The sequence below is a fragment of the Xenia sp. Carnegie-2017 genome, unplaced genomic scaffold, assembly GCF_021976095.1.
Source record: "Xenia sp. Carnegie-2017 unplaced genomic scaffold, XeniaSp_v1 HiC_scaffold_13, whole genome shotgun sequence".
Lineage (NCBI taxonomy): Eukaryota > Metazoa > Cnidaria > Anthozoa > Malacalcyonacea > Xeniidae > Xenia > Xenia sp. Carnegie-2017.
The window spans coordinates 9,614,487-9,632,645 of record NW_025813436.1 but is presented as its reverse complement, the minus strand read 5'-3'; the positions used below and the strand labels follow the sequence as shown (position 1 = coordinate 9,632,645).

The 18,159-nt window shown below is 35.7% G+C and overlaps 3 protein-coding genes and 1 long non-coding RNA gene across 5 annotated transcripts; 3 read left to right on the top strand and 1 right to left on the bottom strand.

Moving 5' to 3' along the window:
• The first annotated feature begins 140 nt into the window (after positions 1-140).
• LOC124452232 (activated RNA polymerase II transcriptional coactivator p15-like) lies at positions 141-1,549 on the top strand. Its single transcript, XM_047002817.1, has 4 exons — positions 141-374; positions 692-817; positions 882-990; positions 1,254-1,549. Exons 1-4 carry the CDS (start codon positions 309-311, stop codon positions 1,334-1,336), a joined length of 384 nt encoding a protein of 127 aa, XP_046858773.1. The 5' UTR covers positions 141-308; the 3' UTR covers positions 1,337-1,549.
• Positions 1,550-1,881: 332 nt separating this feature from the next.
• Positions 1,882-8,674, top strand: LOC124457539 (xaa-Pro aminopeptidase 1-like). Of its 2 annotated transcripts, XM_047007770.1 has the most exons (26): positions 1,891-2,048; positions 2,815-2,873; positions 2,950-3,048; positions 3,124-3,187; positions 3,347-3,454; positions 3,531-3,571; positions 3,645-3,696; positions 3,781-3,803; positions 4,004-4,124; positions 4,209-4,304; positions 4,381-4,462; positions 4,532-4,691; positions 4,791-4,835; positions 4,914-5,000; positions 5,188-5,238; positions 5,337-5,401; positions 5,501-5,578; positions 6,059-6,130; positions 6,430-6,490; positions 6,597-6,666; positions 7,200-7,304; positions 7,530-7,604; positions 7,690-7,766; positions 8,111-8,158; positions 8,223-8,273; positions 8,336-8,674. In XM_047007770.1, exons 1-26 carry the CDS (start codon positions 2,015-2,017, stop codon positions 8,537-8,539), a joined length of 2,028 nt encoding a protein of 675 aa, XP_046863726.1. In that variant the 5' UTR covers positions 1,891-2,014; the 3' UTR covers positions 8,540-8,674. The 2 variants fall into 2 exon arrangements, with proteins under 2 accessions (XP_046863736.1, XP_046863726.1); XM_047007780.1 differs by lacking the exons at positions 8,111-8,158; positions 8,336-8,674 and having other exon boundaries at positions 1,882-2,048; positions 8,193-8,273.
• Positions 8,675-9,058: 384 nt separating this feature from the next.
• On the top strand, positions 9,059-17,162 carry LOC124459498 (amyloid-beta A4 precursor protein-binding family A member 1-like). Its single transcript, XM_047008955.1, has 14 exons — positions 9,059-9,521; positions 10,207-10,320; positions 10,392-11,561; positions 11,633-11,961; positions 12,071-12,116; positions 12,199-12,257; positions 13,324-13,413; positions 13,932-14,018; positions 14,213-14,410; positions 15,170-15,349; positions 15,473-15,685; positions 16,374-16,493; positions 16,565-16,705; positions 16,851-17,162. The coding sequence occupies exons 3-14, from the start codon at positions 11,054-11,056 to the stop codon at positions 16,920-16,922; spliced, it is 2,043 nt and encodes a 680-aa protein (XP_046864911.1). The 5' UTR covers positions 9,059-9,521; positions 10,207-10,320; positions 10,392-11,053; the 3' UTR covers positions 16,923-17,162.
• Positions 17,163-17,231: 69 nt separating this feature from the next.
• LOC124459505 lies at positions 17,232-17,943 on the bottom strand. The gene is made up of 3 exons (XR_006953678.1): positions 17,847-17,943; positions 17,639-17,741; positions 17,232-17,448 (listed from the first exon to the last, which is right to left on the bottom strand). It is a non-coding gene; the product is annotated as an uncharacterized LOC124459505 (long non-coding RNA).
• Between the last annotated feature and the right edge of the window lie 216 nt (positions 17,944-18,159).

Genomic DNA, 18,159 nt, shown 5'->3' with positions numbered 1-18,159 from the left:
TCTCCGTAAGTGCACTGCTCGATGCGTAAGAGCAGAGCAGAAATATTGATAATAAGAAGAAAATACACAAAAACTACAATTTCATCCCGACAAGCCTGTTTCGTGATTTCTCACTCTTCAGGGGATAATAACTTTGTATAAATATTATATATATATATATACACATGAATATCAACCGAGAGGTCCTCGGTCGACTTCACCCGATTCGCACGTGGTATGTTATTACACTGCATTGAGTAAAGACATAAAGATTATTGTTGACAATTGTTGTAATCTGTTGTAATTCTTCCACAAAACAAGAAAACAAAATGTCTACCAAGAGGAAAGCCGATGCAGTGGATGATAGTGAAAGCAGCGAGGACTCAGATTCTGAAGTAGGATAATTTTATCGTTCAAATTGAGTATATGCAGTACGTTGTTTGTAGGAAACGTGACTTTGGTCTTTTGTGACTTTTGCTGAAATGTTGCTACTTAATTGACTATTATGGGTTTGCCTCATTTAAACAATTTTAAACTTCTGTTGTTTTTCGTTTTGGTAGATATCTATTTAAGTCAAAGTTTAAATGATTAAATGTTTTGATGTACTGTGATGTACTATGATGTACTATAGTTGTTAGGTATAGTACATCATATGGCCTGATTAAGGTTTGTCAACAGGTCCTTCAATCATTCTTGTCACTCATATTTACAGACTAGAAAGAAACTTAGTAAGCAAGAAGCGAAAAAGAAGTCCAAAGACAAAAAGAAAAACAAGGATGAAAAAAATAAAGCTAAGGATGAAAAAAACAAAGACAAGGATGGCGATAACATTTTCTCGGTAGAGACAGCTGGTGATTTTTGCTTCGTGTACAATTATTACTAAACAATGATACTATCATTAGATTGGTAGTAAAAAGAATGTCAATGTGAGAGTGTTCAAGGGAAAAGTTCTTGTTGATATACGAGAGTATTATGAAGATGATGAAGGAAATACAAAACCAGGGAAAAAAGGTTAGAAACATGAAGTTAAATATTCTTTTGAAAAATGCAATAGGTACCATAAAAGTGAATGGTTGAGTTTGCAAAAAACTTTGACCAAAGCTGATGTAAGATAGCCACGACAAGATCTTCATTTTATAACAGAAGTCTTTTTATTGCTTAACTTGGAAGGTTCTTTGCCCCAATATTGCAATTGCATGTTGCAGTTTTCAGATACAATATATTTACTTCTCCTGTGGCTTGATGCCAATGTGTAAAATTTTGTTTCGTTGCAGGAATAGCACTCCAGTTGGATCAGTGGGAGGCATTGAAAGGTCACATCGAGAATGTAGATAAGGCAATAGAAGAGTTGAAATAATTAAAATTCAGTTTCTATTGTGACAAAAGATGTTGAGTCTGCAATTAACTAGAGCTGGATTGATCGAGCATCAACTTATTAACTATGGATAAATATAATGGTTCTAGACCATAGATTGTTTGGAAATGATCCAGCAATGTGTTTTGTTTTGAACACTTCAGTTGATATCTCTATGAAGTCAATAAAATTTCTATTATTGAGCACCAAAGCTTATTTCAATGGATTTTATAACTCCGTTTGTTGCTTGGGTCTGCATTGTGCACATGTTGGTGGGATGGTTAAAAATTTTTACTCAAATTTCTAATTCAATTAAATGAAAATTTGTAACAATGGCAGAATTTACATGATATCAATATTAAATCCTCTTAAGAGCGAGCAATCACGAAACAGGCCTGTCGGGATAAATCTGTAGTTTTCGTGACGTTTTCTCAACACCACAACACATATTTACGCTCTGCTCTCGCGCATCGAGCACTGTTTTATACGGAGAATCATCAAATATAAACTTCCTAATATTAATATTATGTATATTCCCTCTGATGATGATAGAATTTATGACAGGTGATTAGTTCGTAATATAAAACCATTCTAACATCTTTATTTTCAACTGTTTCCTCATAGACCGTTTTGCTTGAAGATTAAAATCGCAATAACTTATCATTTGATAGAAGGGCTGTCATGTTATCAATAGCTAATATTTTATCATTCGTAGGTGAGTGAACCATTTAAATTGTTGACTTCGTTTAAATGATTGTGAACGTAAATGTTTGTAACAATATGTGACGTCCAAAAATGTGTCACTTTTATGTCCTGTCTCTAGAATGCTCCGTTAGTAGGTTCTTGAGACTAATATATATATATATATATTTATAAACAAAAAGAAATATTTCGTAATAGACTAGTGTGCGCGTAGAAACGCTGTTGATTAACTTCCTTTTCTCTTGCAGTACATAGAACTGCTATAGATGGTCAACCATTTTAACTAAATATATACGCTCTGACTTTATTTCAACTACGTAATTACTTCAAATTGGCGAATATGTTAGTGTCTCTATACTGCACCATGCCTGCTTTACTTAACGCTAATTTTGAGCGTGAAAAAACATATCAAAGTTTAAGAATCGAGACATGAAATGAAGATTAAAATTTTCGACTCTATTTCAAATTTCATCAAACACTGCCGTTTGCCTTATCCACCCATCTTTGAAGACTGCCATATTTTGAGTGTTGTTTCTTTCTTCAAATTGCGGAGAGGCAGTTTTTATTCTTAATATACTTTTCATTAATGTGTCGCTCTATTGTATAACTACCACGTTGCTAAGATGGGGACAATGTTCAAAATTGGTCAAATCACTGAAAAACAAACAGAAGCTTTTCAACGCTTCGAAACTCCACCCTTAATATTTATTACATAAAGTATTGAAAACAGTGACCATTGATTTACTAAACTCACTTCTTGTCCATGGCTTTTACCTTAGCTCTGTTTGCTGGTTGTTTTACCCTAGCTGATACAAGAAACTGCGGAAAATTTCCAGAGGTAGTCGAGATTTTCATCTTCTCGGTACGTGAAATAATTTGTAATTGATTATTCTGAACTCTTCGTCCTTATTTAGACCATGGTGGACACGACTGCTCGTTTGGCTAAACTCCGTGATGAGATGCACCGTGAGAATATTCAAGCTTATGTTGTTCCTTCGACAGACGCACACGGGGTGAAGTATAGATTTTGTATAAGTAAAAAAATTTCACCTCGGCATTATCAAATTGAGCCATTTTTGCTTCTTCAGAGCGAGTACATTCGCAAACGCGATAAGAGAAGAAAGTTTATCAGCGGTTTCAGTGGATCGGCAGGTATTTTTCGTTTGATAAGCTAAGGTCTCTTCTCCGGTATAATACAGTTTGTTAATATTGGTTTCTGTTACACTGCTGCCTGGCTATGCGTTTGCCCTGTAGACCTCTAGCATCTAGGTAGCAGTAGATGCAGTTTCTCGTACACACATATATTTCTAGGAACAGCCATTGTGACGTTAAAGCACAAGGCTGCGTTGTGGACAGATGGACGGTACTTTCTGCAAGGTGAAATGGAACTTGATTGCAATTGGATTTTACAAAAATCAGGTGAACAGAGAAAATCTTTTCTTACATGTTGGCTGTGTTTCTTCAATTTACTGCTGCTTAAAACAATTCTTTTAAGGTCAACCTGGAGTCCTTACGAAGACCGAATGGCTTAAACACGTAAATACATCAAAAACCTAACTGAAATTAACGTACTCAATCCTCAAGTTTCATTTCTTCGATACTTTTGCAGGTGTTGAAATCGGGAGAAAAAGTCGGCATAGATCCTTATTTGATCAGCATAAGTAAGTTATCGTTTCTTTTGGCTTGAAAATTATACGATTGCAAATTGATTTTTGCATTTATGTCGCATCCTTTCTTTATTATAGACGGATGGAATGATATGGAAGCGGTAATTGACGTCTATATATATTATAATCCTATGTTTTTCATTGTATGAAAAGTTAGTTAAATGTTCCAGACAAGTCCGCACGCAACTTCTAAACTCTTCCTTGTTCATCACGAACCTTTATATTTGATTTATCAGCCGAAGTGTGTTTGAAAGAATAAAGCAAGCGTTGTGACAAAAATAAGATGGCGTTGTGTTTTCAGGCACTGAAAAAGAAAGGGATAGTTCTTGTCGGAATCAAAGAGAATTTGGTTGATCGAGTTTGGACGGAGCGTCCCGGCGAAGAACTTTTGAATATCTCTGTTCAGGAGCTTTCTTACACAGGTAGATATATGTGCTATCTTGTTTTTATTGCTTTGACTTTCTGTCGGTTTTTCAAAACATTTGGGGCTTGAATAATTTTACAAGGTAAAAAATGGTCGAAGAAAGTGCAAGAAGTTCAGGAGGAAATGAAAAATGTCGAGGCAAGCGCTCATGTTGTAATGGAATTGGACTCGATTTCATGTAAGCCCGTGTTTGCACATTTTAACCAACATTCACTTTGTAGTCATTTCATTCATATGCATTTTTTCCCCTAAAGGGTTGTTGAACTTACGTGGTAAAGAAGTGCCGTATAATCCTGTCTTTTTTGCCTATGTTGTTGTTAAGAAAGACGAAGTTTTGTTAGTTCATACATGCACATTGCCTTACGAAAAATATCTAAGCGATTAATCCAAAACTATTGTATACAGATTCTATGTGAAGGAAACGAAGATCTCACCTTATGTACGAAAACATTTGCAATTGTCGAATTGCCCGAAGATTGCCAGTTATTGCATCAAAATAAGGCCTTATGACTCTATCGCGAGTGAACTTTCAATTTTAAGCAAGACTGCGAATGCCAAACTTTGGGTGAGTGATCAATTTGAGTGAAATGTTGTCATTTCAATTGTGATGAGATTACACAATGTTGTTCTTGTGCATTGAACAGAATTTAATGTCATGTTTCAGATTAGTCCTAAGGTTAACTATGCTTTAAAACAAGATGTTGATGATGTAAGTGTGAGCCGAGTTCTTGGATTGTTACTGTTTACAATTTAAAGTTGTTATTGATGTGCTATGTACATGTTTCAGAGCAAGATATACCTCGAGTGGTCGCCTATACGTTTGATGAAGGCGAAGAAAAATAAAGTGGAGTTAGACGGAATGAGAAAGGCAAACGTAAGAATCCCTATTTACCAGATTCGTTTCAATGGCAGTCGCACATAGCGAAGGATTAATGCTTTGTTTTTACTGCTGTCGAATTGTATTCGTGGTTATTTGAAATAACACATTCGTTATTCCTTTTTTTATGACTAAAGCAATTCAGAGAGACGTTCTTACAACAAACGTTTATTTTCTCGTGCAGCTGAAAGACTCCGTTGCTTTGACGTATTTTTTTATGTACGCTGAAAAAAGGGTAGGTTAAGGACTAACAATTTCATTTAGCACGTTCAGAAAGTTGCTGTGAATTTATTCGCAACAGCTCATGTAGATATTTCCAAAACGATTGTTAAGGTCGCGGAGAAAGATGAATTTCTGACTGAACTTTCTCTTGAAGCAAAAATGAAAGAATTACGAAGGTTTGACAATCTTTATTTAGCCCGGTGTCGTTTGCAAAGTGTTGATGTAACAATGTTGTCGAAGTTTTCAAACATATATTTCATTTATTTGTCTCACAGTCAACAACCACTTTATCAAAGTCTAAGTTTTCCGTCCATTGTTGGTTTTGGTCCTAATGGAGCGATCATTCATTACAAGTAGGTACATCTTTAAAAAACACTTGAGAAAAACGACGATTTTTTCTCAAGTGTTTTTTAAAATTGCTGCTAATTAGAAATTAGGTACATCTTTATAGGTACATCATTGTATGTATATCAATGTTGGTACATCATTATGTGTACACATCACATGAACATCATAGGGAACATTCATGAGTATCTGTGGCATCGATTTTTTGTCTCACCTATGTTTTTGACCAACAGTAAATTATATCTTTCGTAATGTTGACACCGTCAACAGGGCCCCGAAGCTAGAACGCTAATGGGGGTGTTGTATATTCATGTATTCAGTTGTGTCCGACTGATTTCTTTTGAAAGTGATTGGACCCCCACAATTAGCGTTCTAGTTACTGCCCTGAACGTCGATATCAGACAATAATATCTCAGTAGTTGTTGTTGCTTTGGTTGAACCTCGAGGTCAATCTAGATAGGAATGACTTTGAAATCACTGCATTTCAGACCATCCAATAAAACTGATCGAAAAATCACCGACGAAAGCACACTTCTTGTGGACACTGGCTCACAATATCTGTAAGATCTTCATTTATCGAGTTTAGTTAATCAGACAACTTTCAACTTGTGTTGCATTGAAAAATGGAACAGAAAGACTTTATTTTACCGCCGCTAATCCTGTCAACTTAGTCTATTTTTCAACACCGAGTGTTAATAAAATATGGTATTTTAAGCTTTGCAGGAAGCTTTAGTCAAGGGAGGTAGTTTATAATCTTTAAGTGTATCTGTATATCGTTCTTCTTATGAAGTAACTTTATTATATAATTTATATTCTTCTTTATCAGTAAACTCTAATCAGTAACTGCTCTACTCTACAGAGATGGTACCACTGATATTACCAGAACGGTCCATTTTGGAACACCAACAGCCAAGCAAAAAGTACTCAATTTAACCATTTGTTTGAATCATCAGTAACCAATCATCATTTAAAATGGTATCTCAAATTTCTTTAGTGTGTTTAGTGAATATTTTAATTTTTCTATAGGATGCCTTTACACGTATATTGATGGGACAGATTGATCTTGCAATGGCCGTCTTTCCAGAAGGAACACACGGTACACATAATACTTAATGATGGCCTGTATGTTTCGTCAAAGTTTTTCTCCTATCGCGTTAAGAATGATGTTGACCAAGTATAAGTAAGCCACGTGGGGCGAGTTAGAGGGGCGAGTGGCTGAATGGTTAATGGCGTGAGCTGTTAGCCAGACGGCGTGGGTTCAATCCCGGCTCGTGGCACATTTGGCAATGTGTCTGTAAACCTAGCCCGGGTTGACCAAAGCCATGTGAGTGAAATTTGGTAGAGGAAAACGTTGTCCTCGGATGGACTGTACCTGCATCTGTAATGTTGCAGCCTTTTCACACTGTGTCACGCTGATATCAGCGTTGTAGTTGCGTGAAGGGTACGAGTGATTGTAGTCTGGTCAGCTGCCTTCACTATAATTTCAGTAACCAGGATGTTCCACTTTGTGGAACCCTCATACCTCGAAATCGACGGAGTCCATTATTAAGCCACATGGTTGCTGTACTTCATGGTTCGTAGCTTGTTCATCGAAATAGTTTTAATGTACATATACATTTTTTCATCCAGGCCGTTTTGTCGATATCATAGCACGTCAACCCTTATTTAAAAATGGTTTAAATTATCGTCATGGTACTGGTCACGGCATCGGTTCTTATTTGTATATCCACGAAGGTTTGTGTGTGGATACAGTGGGATAGCAAAATATCAGTGACGTAGCCGGCCTGTATGTTTTGATCCTGTTATATAATTTTCATTAAATTGTCCATTTCTTTAAAAATATATTCATTTTTACTGTGAGTGGAAATTTTTGCTTAGCAGGCCTTAACCAGAGGATGGCTACGCCATTTTTAACCTGAGAATAGGGATTTTTTACAGCCATTGTCGTTTTTTCGTTAGGTCCTGGTCGTATTAACGCAGGCTGCCCTTTACCTTTCGAGAAACCAATGTCACTGGGTTTTGTGTTTTCTGATGGTAAGACAGTGAATTATTACACGGGGGGGGAGGGGGAGAGGTATCAATTGAAAAGCATGGAGTTATGGATTTTGTTTGACTTTAGAGCCCGGTTACTATGAAGATGGAAGTTTCGGAATAAGAATAGAGACGGCTGTTGTTGTTGTAAATGCTTCAACTCCGGTAAGTTTATCACTTTATTGTGTATTATGAAACGAAGAGTTTAGTTCATTTAATCTCCTCGTATTAATTGTTTATCCTTACTGAGACTTTGCTCCACCATTCTGATGCGAAAATTGCATGTTTCACTTAGAATTTATTCCACTCCTAGTTGAAACTTGAAAGTAAACGAATTGTTTCAGGGCAAAGGTTATTTTGTCATATGATTAAAATTGAATGAAAAATCATGGAAATAGCCACTCAAACTACCAAACTACCAACGAGTTTTGGCTGTTTTGAAATTATTTTTTAGTAACTTTTGAAGTTTTTTATGAAGTTATTGTTTTATACTATTCGTTTGTCTTCAGAATCGTTTCAATGATGTCGATTATTATACCTTTGAACCAATATCTTACGTAAGTACCTTTGTATCCTATATTGTACATCTAGGTCCCAGTGAAACAGTAATTTGTGCTTTAGTTTCCAGTCCAAAGAAAAATGATCGACGAAACAATTATGAGTGACAGACAGGTATGTGGAAGTTGAGCGTGAGGTGAGTGACGTCATCAGTAGTCACATGATTTTATTTTAAGATAAAATGGATTGACGATTATCATCAAAAGACTGCCAAGATAGTTGGAGACGAGTTGTTAAGAAAAAGCAAAATAAACGAATATCATTGGCTGATTGAGCAGACAAAGCCCATTGGTGGAAGGAACGTTGGATCGCATGCTACTGTACTTGTAACATCACTTTATTTTACTATCATGTCAACTCTTCTGGCATTTTCATTTTAGGCAATTTCAACTTGTTTTTATCTTTTTATTGTGCAATGATAGACAATGAGTAGATTAGAAAACGTGTCTATTAATCTCAGTTGATACCAGTGATTTAACTTGTTGCATTAATGATTAAATGTGTGGGTTTATGTATTTGATTTTCCTTGCCTAACGGACTATTTTCAAGCGCAATGCTTGTTACAATTCCTGCTTGTGCAAGCTCACAACTTCAAATCTCTTCTGCTTCAATTTCTACTGTCCAAACTTGATTATACCATGGTATACCGGCGCATTTACCAATCATGGTACCAGTAACTTTGAGTTTTATTAAACTACCTGGAGGGGGAAAGGGGCCTGGAACCTGTTGTCAAAAACATGGTACAAAAGGAAATTTTGGATGAAAAGAAAAACTTCCACTTGAAGAGGAAGCAATCATTACAAGAGATTAGGAAGAAGATTCAAAGTGTACACTACAAACTTCGTATATACAAATGGAGTATTGTGAGAAGAGTACTCTAATGAGAAGAGTCTTCTTGGAATATGTAGTTGTTAATATAATGATAGCCATGCTTGAAAACTTCCACTTATAATCGCGTTGGTTGAAATCATTGAGTTTTAGAATTCAATGGTCTTGCAGAACTCAATGGTTGAAATTAGGTGGGAGAGAAACTGTTAAGAGCATGAACCTGTGTAACTCCGCTCACATTTTCATTTAAAATTTCCCAATTTCCATACAAGGCATGGTGGGATTTGTGTTTTTGGCAACATGTTGCGCGTTAATAAAATAGAATAATTCCCAGGTAATTGGTATCATAGATATTAGTATACAGGTCATTGAACCAGTTATTGTTTCGCGCCCCTTGTCCTGATGGTCACTTGTCAGCGGCTTAACGACAACAAAGAACATATCTCAAAATGGCGGCGGAGTGGGACAATCTTATTCCCGATACAAGAGAGAAAGTGTCTATGATAAAAGAAGATTTTCACGATGAAATATACGGTAATACACATGTTCAATGATTTATATCCTTTTAAATGTTTTTAATTAAGTTTTGTTTGATATTTCATCGTCGTGCGGTGGGTTATAATTATAAATTAGGCCGTAAATATCACAATATCCATAGAAGGGTCATTAATTTCCACAGCAGTTGTTGAGTTAAAATGCCGTAATATTTAAATGAGTATTTTTATAACTTGTACGACCGTGTTTGTTGATGTCAATGTCGTTATTTCGTGGCCCCAAAACTTTTAGTACGACAAAATGGCAGATAGTTTATGCATGAGCAGTCTGTACTGAATGACTTGTAATATTTAATTAAATGAAATGTTTTTCAACAAGAGGTTGTTGTCAGGAAGCTGTGGCATTCATCAACACAAGCAATTATCTGATAGCGTTGTATTTAACAATTTTACACCTCAAGGTGTTGGCTATCTTGATTTTATAAATTTTTACCGAAGATTTTTACTTCATTATTTAATGTTTATGGTGTTTGATAAAGGATTCTTTGTTATTGTCAAAGGAGAAATTTAAATTTTGTATTGTTGTTGTACAAAAGTGTATTTTAATTACCATATTTTTACATATCCGTGACTGGCAATGATTAAATCGAACGAATCATTCATCAACTAGGTACACGAAGTTACAGCAGCTTTTAGAATGTCAAAAACTTTTTCTTTTACTACAGGTAGTGCGCGAAACAAACATACAGGAAATAGAAAACCGAAGACGAAAAAACCAAAGTTTAATGAAAAAGATGGCTCAAATCATGATCATAATGATTTTATTATGCAGTACACAGGTGTGTTGATTTTGTCACGATCTTTGTCTTTGAAGTATTTTCATAATACTGTGAATTCGAATCCTCCCTAGACATATTTGAACCAAGTACGCAACCAAAATTTGAATTTATTGACATGGAGGAAGGTGATGCTATAGTGGAGTCTTCTGATAACGAAGTTGTGGCACATAGTGGTAATGTCATGAAGTATCTACGTCAATCATCGTCCAATGAGGAATCTGAATATAGTGATGATCCTTCACGTTTACCTCCGTCAGATCTAGTTGAGGATACTTATGGTATTGATGTTGATTTAAGACCTGGTAATGGGATCACTGATGATTACGAGGAGTATGATGTGGGTGTTGGGGATCATGGGTATCAAATAATATAGAAACTAGGTTGGGGCCACCAGAAGAAATACCGGTTGACGTCTTGGTGGATTTGTCAATAGAGGAGAGAAAAAGTGGAGATTCTGGTGTAGATGATCGTGAAATATTGTCTGAGGTTGTTGTGGACGATGGTGACATTGATAAGGTGAAAACTCTGTCAGTTGAAGTGGAAGAAGAGAAAAATGAAAATGAGGAAGATGAAATGGAAGATGTGGAAGCAGATGCGGAGTTGAAAGATGTCAACGTGGAGAGTAATGATGATACCGGTGCCGAGACTGATCCATTAATTGTTAATGAATCATCGAAGAATGAGAATAGTGATAAAGCAAAAGCAAAGTTAGTCAGTGCTGGTACACAATCACATGAATTACAACCACTTCTTGCCTCTCCTTCCCAGTCACCTCCACCACCTGATCAAAAAAAATTCAAGCCCAGAGAGCATCCAGGTAAGGCTGTCAAATCTCGGGCCATTGGTACTGATAAAGTCACTCCAAACCGGGAACACCCCAAAGAGCCTCCCAAGGTTCGGTATATCGGCGAAAAACAAGAGACAAAAAAATCTCGAAGTGACGCAAATCAACGCCACAATCTTGAAAATGGTAACCGCACACCCCAGCAAGGGTAAGAAAGCAGGCTCACCTATGACACACAATCCTCGTCCCAAAGCTAAACCACGTGACAGAACGGAGTCACCACGTGATAGAGCTGTTCATTCGAGTGATGCGAAGTTCTTTAAATCTCGCTTATCACAGACGAGTAAGAGGTATCCTAACAGACATGTATGGCTTGTGAGGGATAGCGAAATACATCGTATGATTGCAGAGAAAACAACGATATTACGTCGACATAATAAAGAAAATGGAAGGAAAGGTAATGTTACATCGAGGTTTTGACAAAATATTTTTGTTGAAGTTGCGTGAACAAAGTGTTATGACGTATAGGGAAAAAGTTCAAAGGCCCCAACTATTCAGAAGTAGATGTCGTCGGTCTTCCCTCTGTTGGTTTCTCTGGTCGAACCAAAGATGACTCGTATCGTTCATCATTACCTTACGACCGCCATCCATCCTCGCGGTTATCACAAAGTGGCTACGGCGCGCGTGATTCATACGAGGATGAAGACGAACGAACTGACAGGCTTGCTGGTAGAGGAGGAAAGACAGGAACGTTTGCTGTCGGTTTAGCTGCAAGAAGAGAACAAGCGGAGTTTTCAAAGTCAAACGTTGTTGATGATTTTGATGATGGTTGTGAGTTGTGTGCTGTTGAAGCCAAGGTACGTAGGAAAGATATCTTGAATTCTCAAAGAATCTTTACTCGGAAACTGCTGTGAAATATTATCGTGAAAAGCACAGCCGTCGTTTAAATTCCGATTTTTTGCTTAGGAGAAAGAAAGGCATGAGAAGAAACTCAAAGAACTCGAGGAAAGCGGTATGTGCATGTTGATAAAATATCATTTGATGCATGTATTTTGGGGTATTTTTAAAGATCACTGACCTCAATACTTTTTCAGCCAAAGCTGGACCGCATCATCCGCGAAACTTGCTGTTAGGAATTGTTTATTCTGCCAAGGTAAAGTACGTCCATACATGGAAACTATGTGTCGTTTCCTATTGCTGTCCATAAATCAATAATTACATTGATTTTTCTTTAGTTACTTGGTAGTACACATCTTATAATTACATTGATTTTTCTTTAGTTACTTGGTAGTACACATCTTATAATTACATTGATTTTTCTTTAGTTACTTGGTAGTACACATCTTATAATTACATTGATTTTTCTTTAGTTTCTTGATAGTACACATCTTATAATTACATTGATTTTTCTTTAGTTTCTTGGTAGTACACATCTTATAATTACATTAATTTTTCTTTAGTTACTTGGTAGTACACATCTTATAATTACATTGATTTTTCTTTAGTTACTTGGTAGTACACATCTTATAATTACATTGATTTTTCTTTAGTTACTTGGTAGTACACATCTTATAATTACATTGATTTTTCTTTAGTTTCTTGATAGTACACATCTTATAATTACATTGATTTTTCTTTAGTTTCTTGGTAGTACACATCTTATAATTACATTAATTTTCTTTAGTTACTTGGTAGTACACATCTTATAATTACATTGATTTTTCTTTAGTTTCTTGGTAGTACACATCTTATAATTACATTGATTTTTCTTTAGTTTCTTGGTAGTACACATCTTATAATTACATTGATTTTCTTTAGTTTCTTGGTAGTACACATCTTATAATTACATTGATTTTTCTTTAGTTTCTTGGTAGTACACATCTTATAATTACATTGATTTTTCTTTAGTTACTTGGTAGTACACATCTTATAATTACATTGATTTTTCTTTAGTTTCTTGGTAGTACACATCTTATAATTACATTGATTTTCTTTAGTTTCTTGGTAGTACACATCTTATAATTACATTGATTTTCTTTAGTTTCTTGGTAGTACACATCTTATAATTACATTGATTTTCTTTAGTTACTTGGTAGTACACATCTTATAATTACATTGATTTTCTTTAGTTTCTTGGTAGTACACATCTTATAATTACATTGATTTTTCTTTAGTTACTTGGTAGTACACATCTTATAATTACATTGATTTTTCTTTAGTTTCTTGGTAGTACACATCTTATGTCGCCTTCTTCTCCAAGCAAATCTATACGTTTGGAGCAAGCACAGGAAGCTATTGGTCGTATAAAGGTTCCTGCCGTCATATTATATTTTATATTTAAACATTCAAACTTTGGTTATATCAATAGTTGTTGAGAATTTGAGTATAGGAGAGTTATCTTCACAAATAATCCCCGTGGCTTTGCATCATTGACGTAGCCAGCCTGCAAGTTTGCTCATACTATGTAAATTTCAGATCAATAAAATTATTCAATTCTTTAGAAATTGTTTTGTTATTATAGGCAGTAGACATCGAAAAATTTACATAGCACGATCAAACTTGCGGTCTGGCTACATCTTTGGTTTGTAGCGGGGCTGGCTACGTTTGGTTAACAAGGGGTGGTTACGTCTTTCTTTTGTAGGGGTGGCTACGTCTTTGGTTTGCAGGGGGTCTATAGTGTAGCTTATTAATAGTGGAGCCTATAAAGAGTAGTATGAGAACATATTCACTGCCCCCCCTCTCTCCTTCCGTTAAATATGTTTGTTGTAAATAATTACCGACACCCTCCGTGACTGCCAGATTTTCTTTATTCCTTTTTTTTATTTAGGTACCGGAAGGGGACGTACAACCATCGTCTGACATTGATCTTTTTATATCAACTGAACGTATTAAAATTGTTAGCGCTGACAAAAAGGTTACGTATGTTTCATTCAATACTTTTAAACTTTTTTTAAGGAAGCTCAATTCTTTAATAGTCTCCCGCCATTACTTTGGTATGACTTGGCGTTGCTAAGAAACCAATATCACCTCTCCGTCCCCCCCCCCTCTCTGACCTCTCGTAGTTTTTCATGAACGGTGGAAGAAATTTGTTTGATGTATTTGTTATAGCAATCGCTGAATGATCATCATTTAAAAACGATATCATTTATCGCTGACATTGGTAACATAATTGTCGTTATGGCGAGACTCGACTTGGAGGACGAAAGCAAAACATGGTCTGGAAAGATGCCTGACTTTAAACCTAACAAGGAGAAACAAGAAGCAAAAACGACGAGAGTCGTTTGTCATGTACTTCAAACATCCGAGGTTTGTTCATTTTGTACAGAGCTCAAATAACGGCGGCTCAGCGGGCAATGACCGGCCAAAATTGGCGATTGAGCGGAGAATTTAGGGCGATGCGCACCCCTTCAGAAAATCTCCTGCTGAAAAGCAGTATAGTGAGGCGTAGTGTGGTGATGTCATAAGCGCTCAGAAGGTCAAATATGATAATCAGTAGTCTGAACAGTGACGTATTACTCAGGCCCAGGCTTTCGAGAGGCACGTTGCATCTAGACATAATTAGTTTTTAGTTTTTGCCATACCGGACTAGTTAAATGTTGTTAATTTAGACCATTTATGCTTTTAAAACCGTACTATCTACTGTTCATATGGACGATGCTCAAAACTCATGAAGTTTGAACTTTAAGTTTATTCCTTATTGTTGATACTTATTTTTGAGTTACAAAAACAAGCTGGGAAATGCAAAGGCAAAGAAGAGTATGGAACGCTAATGTCATCAAGAGACTGAACTTAGCGAGAGGACTAGATATCCGACTTAAAGTCCAACAACTTTGTCTTAGCATACAGGCCCCGTAATTAGTAATCCGCCTCTGAGTGTTAAAAAATGCATTTGACGTTATTTGGACAAATTATATGTATTAGTGACAACGTTGAAAAATCTCTTTCGATCGAGTTAAAATGTAGTTCACTGTTCATCTTGAGGGGACATGTTTCTGTCGTTATTTTGAGCGTTGCTTGTCATCTCTGTCTTTTTTCTACTTTTAGAAATCTTTTTTTTTTCTCCAGGCCCAAATAATCGCGAAGAGCGTTGGTCAGGCGTTCAGTATCGCTTACCACGAGTTTCTTAAGGTGAATGGATTAAATCTTGCTGAAATTGAAGATATGGAGTATAATGGAATATTGGAACAACAGAAAATTCTCGGAGAGGAACTGTCTCTGTTGGCTGACGAGTCTAAGACAAAGGAGGTTTGTTTGTTTACAAGAAATTCCTTCAAAGATCGTTATATGTTAACGTAACTTTTTCAGCAAAAACTTAGTTAACAAAACCAAAACTATGGTGAATTTGATCTCAAATTTTAAATTCTTCAGGTTGTTATTCATAAAAAGTATGGCGAAGCTTTGCAAATCATGATTGTTGAAACCGGTTGGGGTTCTATGGTACCAACGGTTGTCATCGCTCATATGGATAATAAAGGCGTGGCTGCTAAGTCAGGCCAGTTAAATGTTGGTAATCAAATACTCTCTGTGAACGGTCAAAGTCTTGTTGGCCTGCCTTTGTTGGAGTGTCAGAATATACTAAGAGTATGTGATCAATCATGTTTTATATTTTATCAGTTTCTCTTGTTTTTTTCTTCAATATTTCACTCAATTCAACTTGTGGACGTTTGTTTTTGGATTAAATAATTTAACTGTGCATGCAATTTTGGCGAAACTTTTTATAACTAGCTGGTACTTAATCATTAATCTTTTATAACTAGTCTATAATAACTAATCCTTCATAACTGCATCTTGATAACTAAACCTTCATAACTAATCCTTCATAACTGCATCTTGTCTATAATAACTAATCCTTCATAACTGCATCTTGTCTATAATAACTAATCCTTCATAACTGCATCTTGTCTATAATAACTAATCCTTCATAACTGCATCTTGATAACTAAACCTTCATAACTAATCCTTCATAACTGCATCTTGATAACTAAACCTTCATAACTAATCCTTCATAACTGCATCTTGATAACTAAACCTTCATAACTAATCCTTCATAACTGCATCTTGATAACTAAACCTTCATTAACTAATCCTTCATAACTGCATCTTGATAACTAAACCTTCATAACTAATCCTTCATAACTGCATCTTGATAACTAAACCTTCATAACTAATCCTTCATAAGCCAACTCTGTCATTGAAGATCATTATTTCTTTCTTGTCTTTGCTTTGACGCTCCGTTATACATCTTGATGTTCGTCAACATTTGTCTCAGGCCCAAAAGTACGAAGAGAGAGTAGCTTTGAAAATAGTCTTGTGTCCTCCGACTGTGGAGATTTGCATCAACCGTCCTGACATCAAGTATCAACTAGGATTTAGCGTACAGAATGGCATGGTATGTCTTAAAGTGTCCATTATTATCTCTCTCGTTCTACGTGAAGCCTGGTAACGAATGTTTTTTTGCAGATTTGCAGTCTAATGCGAGGTGGCATTGCAGAGCGTGGAGGCATCCGTGTTGGTCATAAAATCATAGAAATGAATGGAGAAAGTGTTGTTACAGCATCTCATCATCACATTGTTGATATTTTACAAACAACTACTGGAGAGGTTCGTGATGAGAAATTTGACTATTTATTTTATATTTATCTCAACATAATGTGGTTTGATGTTCTATAACATCGAGGGAAATGTGTCGTAAATTATATTGCTATTGAAAGATCTTTATACGAATTTCAAATTCTTCATCATGTAGTTGAAAATGAAGACAATGCCTATAACGTTGTACAAACTGCTCATTGGCGATGAAATTCCACAATATTTATGATAGAACGACAGAAATGTTGGCGAGTTTAGGAGAAGCAGAATATACATCCTTCATATTTATGGCGAAAGAGGTTTTGTGTGCGTTTTTAAAGAAATTTAAGAAAGCAATCACGTTGTCTGACAACGGAATTTGTTTTGTGAACGAGAAAACATACATGTTTTGAGAAATTTTTGCTTACTTACAGGATGTAACATTTACTGTTTGTGTAAGGTATGTAGTACAGAAATTGACAACCTGTTATATTGTTGTGTGTTATGTACTATGAAAGAAAATGAATCTTCGTTAAAATAATTTCACACAAACATAACATACGTATTTCAAAAATATTTAATTATTTATTCACCCATGATGCATAGCGTTGAATAATCAAACATAATTAATGACAACCTTGGATGTCTTGGTATTTCTTAAAAAAGACAGCATGGTTTACGCCACCTCATTGGGCAAAACCGCGAATGACTGCAAGGGTGATGGTATCGATCGCATTGATGTAAACATCGACATCCGTTTGAAGGAAAACATCTTTCTGTTTGTTCAAAACATTAAAACATTTTAGGAACAAATATTGCAAAAAGTCCTCAATAAGGACAGGATCTATTTCTGTTTTGCAAAAATATAAGTTGGACTGGAAATTAAGGGTAGCGTTTCGTTAAAATTTTAAAATATGACTGCCTTTGCCAGATCAAAGAAGTACACCATTATATTGAGAAACATACCTCTCCCTACTTCCACTTGGCTCGCCATGGCGATTGTCATAAAGAATACGAAAAAGACAACGACTCCTAAAGTCTTCATTTTTTTCCCTTGGAGCGCTATTTTCTATAAATATGTAACAGAAAACGTTGCACATAAAACTTTCGTCAGTGTTTATTTGAAAAACATGAACTTTGTGAGATTGTAGGAGATGATCAAAATGTGCCTTACCATGTTGGATTTTCCTGCAAACTTCAGAGGTTCATATGAGTGACTTCGTGTTGTCTAAAGTATTATACCCTGCGATGTTGCAAAGCATGGGACCGTCTCACGACTTAAAGTTTTAATCACATGTTTTACCTCAAAAGATGTAAGATTAAATTTCCAATCTTAAATGCGTGCTTTCAAATGAAAGAAAACGTTTTTCAAGAATTACAGTCGATGTTCTTCAAACCATTAGAGAAAATAAATTTGGTATTGCAAACTTTTGGCCTTAGAACACGTGAATTGAAAGAAAAGCCTGTATTTGATAAACTCGACTCTC

Excerpts from the sequence above, each read along its gene's own strand:
- LOC124452232 (XM_047002817.1), top strand. The coding sequence starts at position 309 with ATGTCTACCAAGAGGAAAGCCGATGCAGTGGATGATAGTGAAAGCAGC. Across the intron at positions 818-881 it reads ATGGCGATAACATTTTCTCG|ATTGGTAGTAAAAAGAATGT; the intron begins GTAGAGACAGCT and ends TACTATCATTAG. Across the intron at positions 991-1,253 it reads TACAAAACCAGGGAAAAAAG|GAATAGCACTCCAGTTGGAT; the intron begins GTTAGAAACATG and ends GTTTCGTTGCAG.
- LOC124457539 (XM_047007770.1), top strand. The coding sequence starts at position 2,015 with ATGTTATCAATAGCTAATATTTTATCATTCGTAG. Across the intron at positions 4,692-4,790 it reads CTGCGAATGCCAAACTTTGG|ATTAGTCCTAAGGTTAACTA; the intron begins GTGAGTGATCAA and ends GTCATGTTTCAG. Across the intron at positions 5,402-5,500 it reads AAAATGAAAGAATTACGAAG|TCAACAACCACTTTATCAAA; the intron begins GTTTGACAATCT and ends TTTGTCTCACAG.
- LOC124459498 (XM_047008955.1), top strand. The coding sequence starts at position 11,054 with ATGAATTACAACCACTTCTTGCCTCTCCTTCCCAGTCACCTCCACCAC. Across the intron at positions 13,414-13,931 it reads AAGCTATTGGTCGTATAAAG|GTACCGGAAGGGGACGTACA; the intron begins GTTCCTGCCGTC and ends TTTTTTATTTAG. Across the intron at positions 16,494-16,564 it reads TTAGCGTACAGAATGGCATG|ATTTGCAGTCTAATGCGAGG; the intron begins GTATGTCTTAAA and ends GTTTTTTTGCAG.